Source organism: Oncorhynchus mykiss, chromosome 13 (genome assembly GCF_057628025.1).
Source record: "Oncorhynchus mykiss isolate SJ-2025 chromosome 13, ASM5762802v1, whole genome shotgun sequence".
NCBI classification, from domain to species: Eukaryota; Metazoa; Chordata; class Actinopteri; order Salmoniformes; family Salmonidae; genus Oncorhynchus; species Oncorhynchus mykiss.
The window spans coordinates 66,473,871-66,486,529 of NC_143034.1; the positions used below are offsets into that span (position 1 = coordinate 66,473,871).

At 45.7% G+C, this 12,659-nt stretch overlaps 1 protein-coding gene across 1 annotated transcript in view; it reads right to left on the reverse strand.

Annotated features, from left to right (window-relative positions):
- The window catches only part of LOC110486937 (putative G protein-coupled receptor 139), a 26,312-nt gene extending 14,138 nt beyond the window's left edge, over positions 1-12,174 (reverse strand). The window contains exon 1 of the mRNA XM_090194474.1: positions 11,863-12,174. Coding sequence (XP_090050600.1) covers positions 11,863-12,013 — 151 coding nt within the window. The 5' untranslated portion in view covers positions 12,014-12,174. The remainder of the gene's footprint in view (positions 1-11,862) is intronic.
- Between the last annotated feature and the right edge of the window lie 485 nt (positions 12,175-12,659).

Sequence of the window (12,659 nt, forward strand, 5' to 3'; positions counted from 1 at the left end):
ATGGTGGAGGTAAGGGAGTGGGAGGAAAGGAGAGGTAGTGATGGAGGAGGTAGGGGAGTGGGAGGAAAGGAGAGGTAGTGATGGAGGAGGTAGGGGAGTGGGAGGAAAGGAGAGGTAGTGATGGAGGAGGTAGGGGAGTGGGAGGAAAGGAGAGGTAGTGATGGAGGAGGTAAGGGAGTGGGAGGAAATGAGAGGTAGTTATGGAGGAGGTAGGGGAGTGGGAGGAAAGGAGAGGTAGTGATGGAGGAGGTAGGGGAGTGGGAGGAAACGAGAAGTAGTGATGGAGGAGGTAAGGGATAAGGGAGGAAAGGAGAGGTAGTGATGGAGGAGGTAGGGGAGTGGGAGGAAAGGAGAGGTAGTGATGTAGGAGGTAAGGGAGTGGGAGGACAAGAGACGTAGTGATGGAGGAGGTAGGGGAGTGGGAGGACAAGAGAGGTAGTGATGGAGGAGGTAGGGGAGTGGGAGGAAAGGAGAGGTAGTGATGGAGGAGGTAGGGGAGTGGGAGGAAAGGAGAGGTAGTGATGGAGGAGGTAGGGGAGTGGGAGGAAACGAGAAGTAGTGATGGAGGAGGTAAGGGATAAGGGAGGAAAGGAGAGGTAGTGATGGAGGAGGTAGGGGAGTGGGAGGAAAGGAGAGGTAGTTATGGAGGAGGTAGGGGAGTGGGAGGAAAGGAGAGGTAGTGATGGAGGAGGTAGGGGAGTGGGAGGAAACGAGAAGTAGTGATGGAGGAGGTAAGGGATAAGGGAGGAAAGGAGAGGTAGTGATGGAGGAGGTAGGGGAGTGGGAGGAAAGGAGAGGTAGTGATGTAGGAGGTAAGGGAGTGGGAGGACAAGAGACGTAGTGATGGAGGAGGTAGGGGAGTGGGAGGACAAGAGAGGTAGTGATGTAGGGGAGTGGGAGGACAAGAGAGGGATGATTGAAACATCAAAAGGCAATTTCGAAGGTCACACGCACTTTGAACCTTATGACAAACATTTGCCCTTTTGTCTTATCAAAGAGTCTGATTAGACCGAACAACCAATCCACCAATCAATTCACTTTATTTAAGTTGTACATCTACGATCCAATCTTGGCTATACACTTAGAAAAAAAAGGGTTCTGCGGTTCTTTGGCTGTCCCTGTACCTGGTTCCAGGTACAACCCCTTTTCTAAGAATATTCTTTGTACCCTCTCTACAAAGACAGATTTTGAGTTTATTTCTTTATTTATCTTGTTTTCTGTGAACTAACACTTAACCATACACTGCTGTGTGCTTTCATAGATGAATACATTCCAAAAGAGAGATATGGAGGTGGAGAATATTAATATTTTAGAGTAGGAGAGAGAGGGTGAAGACAGTTAGAGATACTGAATGAAAAAGAGAGTGACAATAGAGGTAGAGACAGAGAGGGCAAACTAGAAAGAGAGAGAGAGGGCTAGGATAGTTAGAGAGAGGGAGATAGGATAGTTAGAAAGAGAGAGGGGGGGTGATAATAGAGGCAGAGAGAGCGAGAAAAAAAGCTAAGAATAATTGTAGAGAGACAGAGAGAAACAGAGAGAAAGCAAATAAGAGAGAAGAGGAGAGAGTGGATAGAGAAAGAGATGCAGGGCCAGGTTTGTATTGATGCCACTGCAGTGTTGTGCTACTGCCTGATGAGACCTGTTGATTCCTCAGAGCACACTGTCTATTGAACCAAACCTTGTTGTTCAACTCCTGCTCTGCTCCCACTGTCTATAGAAGCTCTATAGCAACCTGGAGATGAGGAGAGAGAGAGAGAGAGAGAGAGAGAGAGAGAGAGAGAGAGAGAGAGAGAGAGAGACCAAGAAGATGGATAGGAGATGAAAGAACCAGAGAGGGAGACAGAGTTTTGTAGGGGAGGATGAGGGCGAGACCAGGAAGTAAACAACAAGAAGAGGGGGGAGAGGAACGATGTAAAGAGAGGATAACAAGTGGAGGAGTAGGATGAGAGGAGGGGGATGGCCGACAGATGAATGTCCGTTCCTGAGAGCTTTTCCATGACTACCTCATTTTTACATTTATTCAACTGTTATTTTACCAGGTAAGTTGACTGAGAACACATTCTCATTTACAGCAACGACCTGGGGAATAGTTACAGGGGAGAGGAGGGGGATGAATGCACTAATTGTAAACTGGGGATGATTAGGTGGCCATGATGGTTTGAGGGCCAGATTGGGAATTTAGCCAGGACACCGGGGTGAACACCCTACTCTTACGATAAGTGCCATGGGATCTTTAATGACCTCAGAGAGTCAGGACACCCGTTTAACGTCCCAATCCGAAAGACGGCACCCTACACAGAGCAGTATCCCCAATCACTGCCCTGGGGAATTTGAATATTTTTTAGATCAGAGGAAAGAGTGCCTCCTACTGGCCCTCCAACACCACTTACAGCAGCATCTGGTCTCCCATCCAGGGACCAACCAAGACCAACCCTGGTTAGCTTCAGAAGCAAGGGTGGTATGCTGCTGGCAATAATGATTAGTTCTAACCCATAAACATTGACATGAGATCTAAGTCCTCCTTTAAATAGTGCTGTGTGGTATTGAGGATACTGTACACCTTCCTCAGTGTTTTCTTACAGCTTAACACTGCCTAGTTGGTTTTTATGTGGGTAACGGATACACTTTCAACACCAGTCAGAACTGTCACTGTGTCAACAGCTTTAAAAACACCTATCTATCTATTTCTACCCTCTCTCCCTCCTCCCTCCTCCCTCCTCCCCTGTCATCTCTGGCTCATCTCCTCCCCGACAGGCCGCTGCCTGGTGGATATAACACTGGGAATTTCCTCCTTCTCTTCCTCCATCATTTCCCCAGACAATGCCTCACTTTAGAAGGAGGAGAGCATCCTCCGCTTTGCCTCCCTTCCTGAGACTCTCCCCAAAGCCACTGTCCCTTCCCTCTGTCAACTCCGGTCCCTGCATCCTCCTTTCCTCCTCCTTCCCTCCATTCTCTTTTTTTCATCAGTACACAAGAGAATCTTCTCCCTTCCGTCTGATATCCTTTCTGTCACTTTTCCTTCCCCATGTTCTTCATCCACAATGAAGTCGCTTCCCTCCATCCTATCTTCTATCTCTCCCTCCATCCTATCGTCTATCTCTCCCTCCATCCTATCTTCTATCTCTCCCTCCATCCTATCTTCTATCTCTCCCTCCATCCTATTCTTCTCCCTCCACCCTATCCTCTGCTCTCCCTCCATCCTATCCTCCTCTCTCTCTCCCTCCATCCTATCCTCCTCTCTTTCTAAATTCTATCATACTCTATCCCTCCATCCTATTCTCCTCTCTCCCTCCCTCCATCCATCCTATCCTCCTCTCTCCCTCCATCCTATCCTCTGCTCTCCCTCCCTCCATCCTATCCTCCTCTCTCCCTCCATCCTATCCTCTGCTCTCCCTCCATCCTATCCTCCTCTCTCCCTCCCTCGATCATATCCTCCTCTCTTTCTAAATTCTATCATACTCTATCCCTCCATCCTATTCTCCTCTCTCCCTCCCTCCATCCATCCTATCCTCCTCCCTCCCTCCATCCATTCTATCCTCCTCCCTCCCTCCATCCTATCTTCTATCTCTCCCTCCATCCTATTCTTCTCCCTCCACCCTATCCTCTGCTCTCCCTCCATCCTATCCTCCTCTCTCTCTCCCTCCATCCTATCCTCCTCTCTTTCTAAATTCTATCATACTCTATCCCTCCATCCTATTCTCCTCTCTCCCTCCCTCCATCCATCCTATCCTCCTCTCTCCCTCCATCCTATCCTCTGCTCTCCCTCCCTCCATCCTATCCTCCTCTCTCCCTCCATCCTATCCTCTGCTCTCCCTCCATCCTATCCTCCTCTCTCCCTCCCTCGATCATATCCTCCTCTCTTTCTAAATTCTATCATACTGTATCCCTCCATCCTATTCTCCTCTCTCCCTCCCTCCATCCATCCTATCCTCCTCCCTCCCTCCATCCATTCTATCCTCCTCCCTCCCTCCATCCTATCTTCTATCTCTCCCTCCATCCTATTCTTCTCCCTCCACCCTATCCTCTGCTCTCCCTCCATCCTATCCTCCTCTCTCCCTCCATCCTATCCTCCTCTCTTTCTAAATTCTATCATACTCTATCCCTCCATCCTATTCTCCTCTCTCCCTCCCTCCCTCCATCCTATCCTCCTCCCTCCCTCCATCCTATCCTCCTCACTCCCTCCATCCTATCCTCCTCTCTCCCCCATCCTATCCTTCTCTCTCCTCCATCCTATCCTCCTCTCTTTCGAAATTCTATCATACTCTATCCCTCCATCCTATCCTCCTCTCTCCCTCCATCCTATCCTCCTCTCTCCCTCCATCCTATCCTCTTCTCTCCCTACATCCTATCCTCCTCTCTCCCTCCATCCTATCCTCCTCTCTCCCTCCATCCTATCCTCCTCTCTCCCTCCATCCTATCCTCCTCTTTCCCTCCATCCTATCCTCCTCTCTCCCTCCATCCTATCCTCCTCTCTCCCTCCATCCTATCCTCCTCTCTCCCTCCATCCTATCCTCCTCTCTCCCTGACACACACGCAGTCATGCACACACAGACACACACATAAATAAAAACGCACACCCACGCACATAAGCACACACAAACAACGCACACCTCCCCACTGAGGCAAGCAGATCAATGACCCAAATATAAAATATCTTTATTAGAGATAAATACGTTCACCACACTCCCTGACAACATACAGTATACATACACAAAACTCCCTGACAACATACAGTATACATACACAAAACTCCCTGACAACATACAGTATACATACACTAAACTCCCTGACAACATACAGTATACATACACCAAACTCCCTGACAACATACAGTATACATACACCAAACTCCCTGACAACATACAGTATACATACACCAAACTCCCTGACAACATACAGTATACATACACCAAACTCCCTGACAACATACAGTATACATACACTAAACTCCCTGACAACATACAGTATACATACACCAAACTCCCTGACTACATACAGTATACATACACCAAACTCCCTGACTACATACAGTATACATACAGTATACATACAGTATACATACACTAAACTCCCTGACTACATGCAGTATACATAAACCAAACTCCCTGACTACATACAGTATACACACACCAAACTCCCTGACCACATACAGTATACATAAACCAAACTCCCTGACTACATACAATATACATACAGTATACATACAGTATACATACACCAAACTCCCTGACTACATACAGTATACATACAATATACATACAGTATACATACAGTATACACACACCAAACTCCCTGACCACATACAGTATACATACACCAAACTCCCTGACTACATACAGTATACATACACTAAACTCCCTGACTACATACAGTATACATACAGTATACATACAGTATACATACAGTATACACACACCAAACTCCCTGACCACATACAGTATACATACACCAAACTCCCTGACTACATACAGTATACATACACTAAACTCCCTGACTACATACAGTATACATACAGTATACATACAGTATACATACAGTATACACACACCAAACTCCCTGACCACATACAGTATACATACACTAAACTCCCTGACTACATACAGTATACATACACTAAACTCCCTGATCACATACAGTATACATACACCAAACTCCCTGACTACATACAGTATACACACACCAAACTCCCTGACTACATACAGTATACATACACCAAACTCCCTGACAACAAACAGTATACATACACCAAACTCCCTGACTACATACAGTATACATACAGTATACAAGACTGTGGGGAACCTAACTAGTGACTACACTCATGCATCAGGACTCTGTTTACAGTAAGCACAGGAGCTGCTCCCTGGTGAGACGTTGGTTAATTGGTTGTGAATTAAAAGGTACAGAGAGTTATTGACATCAGGGATCAACAGCAGTAGAACAGCTGCAATGGTGCACTCATAAACTCTTAAAGGGTTCTTCAGCTGTCCCCACAGGATAACCCTTTGAAGAACCCTTTCAGTTCCAGGTAGAACCCTTTTGGGTTGCATGCAGAACCCTTTCTACAGAGGGTTCTACATGTCACCAAACATGTTCTACCTGGAGCCAAAAATAGTTGTACCTGGAGCCAAAAAGGGTTCTCCTATGGGGACAGCTGAAGAACCCTATTGGAACCCTTTCTTCTAAGAGAGTATAGCTGTAGGACCTAGTATAGCACTGTTTCATATATCCCTCATGGTATGACCTAGCCTGGCTACACCATGACTCAACACTGTTTCAGATATCCCTCATGGTATGACCTAGCCTGGATACACCATGACTCCATACTGTTTCAGATATTCCTCATGGTATGACCTAGCCTGGATACACCATGACTCAACACTGTTTCAGATATTCCTCATGGTATGACCTAGCCTGGCTACACCATGACTGAACACTGTTTCAGATATCCCTCATGGTATGACCTAGCCTGGATACACCATGACTCTATACTGTTTCAAATATTCCTCATGGTATGACCTAGCCTGGCTACACCATGACTCAACACTGTTTCAGATATCCCTCATGGTATGACCTAGCCTGGATACACCATGACTCTATACTGTTTCAAATATTCCTCATGGTATGACCTAGCCTGGCTACACCATGACTGAACACTGTTTCAAATATTCCTCATGGTATGACCTAGCCTGGCTACACTATGACTGAACACTGTTTCAGATATTCCTCATGGTATGACCTAGCCTGCTACACCATGACTGAACACTGTTTCAGATATTCCTCATGGTATGACCTAGCCTGGCTACACCATGACTCAACACTGTTTCAGATATTCCTCATGGTATGACCTAGCCTGGCTACACCATGACTGAACACTGTTTCAGATATCCCTCATGGTATGACCTAGCCTGGATACACCATGACTCAACACTGTTTCAGATATTCCTCATGGTATGACCTAGCCTGGCTACACCAGGACTGAACATTGTACTTTTGTGTGGTCTAGCCAGGCTAGGTAACACCAACCATAAACAAGAATCCCCCAAAAAGTATGTCCTCTCAATAACATGCAGTAGAGACGGTCAAACTATCTATGGTATAAGAAGACATTATTTAATTTCCACAACCACCACATAAAAGTCCTCAATAATTTGTATGACACCTAACTATGCTGAAACAATACCTAAACTTATACTTGTGTTTCATTGCTTTGCCTAGGCTACAAACCATAACTTTAATACAGCAACAGAACAGTTGAATTCCTGTTAGTCACACATAAGCATAGACACAGACTATAACACATCCCCGGCCCAGTGTTGTGGTACTGTAGGGTACTGTGATGTTTGCTGCTGCCTGAACACGCTGGTTTAGTTCCCATAGAGCAGCAGCCTCGTGAGGCAGAGAGAGAGAGCGCCCGTTAAGAACGGGTGAGCGATTAATTAAATAGGTGGCAATTCGTCATAGCTCTGTCGTCTGGCTTCCTCACTCAGGTCTCAGGGTGCCACTTCACTGACTCTGCTGTTATTAATCTCTCTCCCTCTCGTTGTCGTTCTCTCTCTTCACCTCTCTCTTTCTCTTCTAATTTCTCTATCCATTTTTTTTTCACTTCTCTCTTTTTTCTCTCCATGTTCACCTCTCTTGCTCTGTCGTTCTATCGCTCCGTCGTTCTCTTGCTCTGTCGTTCTCCCTCTCCCTCTTTACCCCTTTCTCCCTCTTTCCCTCCAACTTCACCTCTCTCTCCTTCTTCATCTCTCTCTTTCTCTTTCTCTCACTCTCCTTTTCTGGCTCTTCACCTCTCTCTCCTTCTTCATCTCTCTCTTTCTCTTTCTCTCACTCTCCTTTTCTGGCTCTTCACCTCTCTCTCCTGATACAGCTCTCTCTCCATTCTCACCTCTCTTTCTCTCCTGATCTTCCTCTCTATTTAAACTTCTTCCTCGTTATCTCTCTCATTCTCAGTTTCACTTTTCACCCTCAAGTCTGTTGCACATCTTTTTCTCAACACCTCTTATCTTTGTCCTAGAAATAACATTCTCTTTCTCACATCCTCTCATCATGCACTCACTCTACCTCCATCTTCAAATCTATCCATCCCTCTCTCTTTATGTCATTCTACATCGAGGTCACTGTAAGTAACCTAAAGACAAGATGATTTACATACGTACCCAAAGCCCACAGCAGTCTCAGAACAGACTAATGGCACAGTGTGTTAATTACATCCCATTGGGCAAACACTGGTTGAATCAATATTGTTTCCATGTCAGTTCAACAAAATTACATTGAACCAATGTGGAATAGACGTTGAATTGACGTCTGTGCCCAGTGGGAGTGCGACTAACTCCAAGCTACAACACAGACAAATAGGTATCTAGGCAGCAATATTATTACTCCAAATGAACATTACAGTCAAGCTATCAGTCCAGGTCAGGTGGAATGATATGTCAGCAAAACTACTGTAGTAGAACAAGTAAAAATCAACCATTTCAAAATCAGAAGATTCAAACTCCTTCCATCTTCCAAGGATTCAGCATTCAGGGCTGCAAACATAATTGATTGTGGTCAGCTACTATAGTATAGATTTACCTTCCAACAGAAAAATGGAGCCGGAGGAGGTTAAAGGGGCTTTCTTTCTTCAAGACAGCAGGCGACGTGCAGGAAACAGTTTTATGATAGTTTGGCATACAAAGCACTTCTATTACCTTGAATTGCAGATTCCCTTATTGAGAACAGTGTACATCTTGACATCTCTTACTCCTGATCCATTGTAATAGAAAGTGGGACATCCCTTATGAAACTCTTATCAAACACAGATCACAGTATTACTGCTCAGAATAAGGGCCAGTCAATTCACTCCACACTCTACTTACAACTAGCATGGAGTGCAATAACCTCTTTTAGTGAAGGCATTTAAAACATGCCATGTTGAAAATAAAACCAGAGTATAACGTATTGAAGAACGTAGGGTAATAGCTTTAGAATTGAGGGTTGCAATCTTTTTTTCCTCTTGAAACAAATTGAGATGAAGTTCTGGTCTGCAGCTGAAGCAGAGTGAATATATCTGCTACAGCCTCAAGGGCAGAACATAGACTTTAATCATAGATTGGACATCAGCATTTGTCCTGACCCCTAGCCTCTCTCTCCCTCTCACTCTCTAGCCACCACAACACATAGAACAAGACCAGAGGTAATATTTGACATATACAGTGCATTCTGAAAGTATTCAGACCCCTTGACTTTTTCCACATTTTGTTTCGTTACGGCCTTATTCTCAAATTGTTTCCCTCATCGATCTACACACAATACCCCATAATGATGAAGCAAAAACAGGTTTTTACAAATAGTTGCAAATGCATTAAAAATAAAAACAGAAATACCTTATTTACATAAGTATTCAGACCCTTGTCTATGAGACTCAAAATTGAGCTCAGGTGCATCCTGTTTCCACTGATCATTCTTGAGATGTTTCTACAACTTGATGGTAGCCCACCTGTGGTAAATTCAATCGATTAGACATGATTTGGAAAGGCACAAACCTGTCTATATAAGGTCCCACAGTTGTCATAGCAAAAACCAAGCCATTAGATCGAAGGAATTGTCTGTAGAGCGCCGAGACAGAATTGTGTCGAGACACAGACCTAGTGAAGGGTACCAACAAAATGTCTGCAGCATTGAAGGTCCCCAAGAACACAGTGGCCTTTATCATTCTGAAACGGAAAAAGTTTGGAACCACCAAGACTCCTATAGCTGGCCACCCGGCAAAACTGAGCAATCGGGGGAGAAGGGCCTTGGTCAGGGAGGTGACCAAGAACCCGATGGTCACTCTGATCGAGCTCCACAGTTCCTCTGTGGAGATGGCAGAACCTTCCAGATGGACAACCATCTCTGCAGCACTACACCAATCAGGCCTTTATGGTAGAGTGGCCAGACGGAAGACACTCCTCAATAAAAGGCACGACAGCCCGCTTGAAGATTGACAAAAGGCACCTAAAGGACTCTCAGACCATGAGAAACAAGATTCTCTGGTCTGATGAAACCAAGATTGAACTCTTTAGCATGAATGTCAAGTGTCACATCTGGAGGAAACCTGGCACCATCCGTACGGTGAAGCATGGTGGTGACAGCATCATGCTGTGGGGATGTTTTTCAGCAGAGCAAAGTACAGATGAAAACCTGCTCCAGAACTCTCAGGACCTCTGACTGGGGCGAAGGTTCACATTCCAACAGGACAACGACCCTAAGGACACAGCCAAGACAACGCAGGAATGGCTTTGGAACAAGTCTCTGAATGTCCTTGAGTGGCCCAGCCAGAGCCCGGACTTGAACCAGATCGAACATCTCTGGAGAGACCTGAAAATAGCTGTGCAGTGACGCTCCTCATCCAACCTGACAGAGCTTGAGAGGATCTGCAGAGATCCTCCCCAAATACAGGTGTGCCAAGCTTACAGCTTCATACCCAAAAAGTCTTGAGGCTGTAATCGCTGCCAAAGGTGCTTTAACAAAGTACTGAGTGAAGGGTCTGAATACTTATTTAAATACGTTTGCAACAATTTCTTAAAACATGCTTTTTCTTTGTCAATACGAGGTATTGTGAATAAATTGATGAGGATTTAAAAAAAATCAATTTTAGAATTAGGCTGTAACATAACAAAATGTGGAAAAAGTCAAGGGGTCTGAATACTTCCCGAATGCACTGTAATTACAGTGGTTAAATGTCACTATTTTGACACATTCTAATGAGACCCTGTTGCCCAGACTGGGTAAGTGTTCATCCATAGACCACACAGTAGGGAAGCAGACACATAAAATCTGTCTTGTGAATGAACTCACCAATAAGTCTTTACAGAAACGATGAAGTACTGTAAGTAACCCAACAACACGAGTGCTTGTAGGCTATGCACCTGAAAGCCACGGCAGTCTCAGTATAGACTAATGGTACAGTGTGTTCATTTAAGTGTGTCTACCCACAGCTATAACACAGACGTAGTTCTTTAGGCACAATGTGTTCTACTCCAAACACATATTACAGTCAAGCTATCAGCCCAGGTCTGAACTGACCCATACGTCTTTGGATCAGACATGACTGGAATGCATCAATATCTTTCAGAGGTCAGAGAGCCGGTTAACACACAGTATGTCCTAGAGGTCAGAGAGCCGTGTCTGTGTAGGAAAGACAATCCCAAATGATGTCCTAGAGGTGGCATCTGTGTAGGAAAGACAGTCCCAAACAATGTCCTAGAGTTGACGGCTACGTAGGAAAGACAGTCCCACATTATGTCCTAGAGGTCACGTCTCCGTAGGAAATAGTCACATTTCAGGACCAGTCATCACCTGGATAAATCCTTCAGGTCTCTCTTTCTGCTTCATTATAATTCACTGGGTGAACAGAAGCCGGATAATTTAAAAGAGGTGAAATTTGAGCTGAGTAACAGAAAATAACATTTCATCCCTTTTTTCATTTGTCTGGCTTTTTATCTCTGTTGATCCAACAGACCGACGTGCGGGCGCACACACACTCGCACAGGCACACACACGCAAGTAGTTCTGTGTTTGTGTGTGTGCGGCATGGGCACACACACACACTGGCACAGACACATGCACACACACTCGAGCACACAGATAAGACAAGGTCAATGTGAGATATAAATTAATGACTAGAGCAGTTGAGTACAAAACACAGACTTCAAACAAACTCACTTAGAGTATAGCAAACACACACACACACACTGTCATACAAACACAAACAAATACATATTCACACAAAATACATATACGTAGTAAGACAGGCACAACACACACACACAAACAATGCACACACAGTCACACACACACACTCTCTCTAATCCATCCTCTCCCCCCTGTCCCTCTTACCGGGCAGGCCGAGGCAGAGCAGGGCGCTGTAGTAGATGACGGGCAGTGGTCCGAGGGGGCAACCCTGGGGAGTGTCGGCCGGCTGCTGCCCCGGGCTCCAGGCACTGCTGTTGGGGGGGGAAAGGAGGGTGAAGATGTGGCTGTGCTCCATGGCCCTCCTCTTCCTCGTCCTTAAATGCTCAGGAGTGTGTGAGCTCAGCTCGGCTCGGCGTCGGGGAAGCCCAGAAACACACACACTCTCACAGACCCAGACAGCAGGACTGAGACAGAGAAAGGGAGAGAAAGAGGGAGAGAGGGAGAGAGATAGAGAGGGAGGGAGGGAGAGGGAGAGAGAGAGAAAGAGAGAGAGAGAGAGAGAGAGAGAGAGAGAGAGAGAGAGAGAGGGTGCTCTGTCCTTGGGTGCCAGTCGGCATAAGTGTGAGGTATGTGTTGAAGCTGGGGTTGCGCGAGCGTTTCTGCGTGTCTGAGTGAGAGAGAGAAGAAGAGAGAGGGAGATGAGGGGGAGAAGTGGCTGTAAGTGTCTGTGTGAGAGAGACAGATGTTGAGACACAGACGACACAGACGGGAAGATAAGAGATGATATGTGTGTGTGACAGAGGGAGAGAGGAGGAGGGAGAGAGGAGGATGAGAGTTGAGAGAGAAAGTAAGTGGGGAGGGAAGATGCTGCATGCATGTGTGACTGAGAGAATCAGAATGAACAGAGAGAAAGACAGAGACAGAGAGGATGGAGAGAGAAAAAAAGAGAGATTTAGAGAGGGAGGGGGTTAAGACAGAGAGAGAGTGAGAGAGAGAGAGAT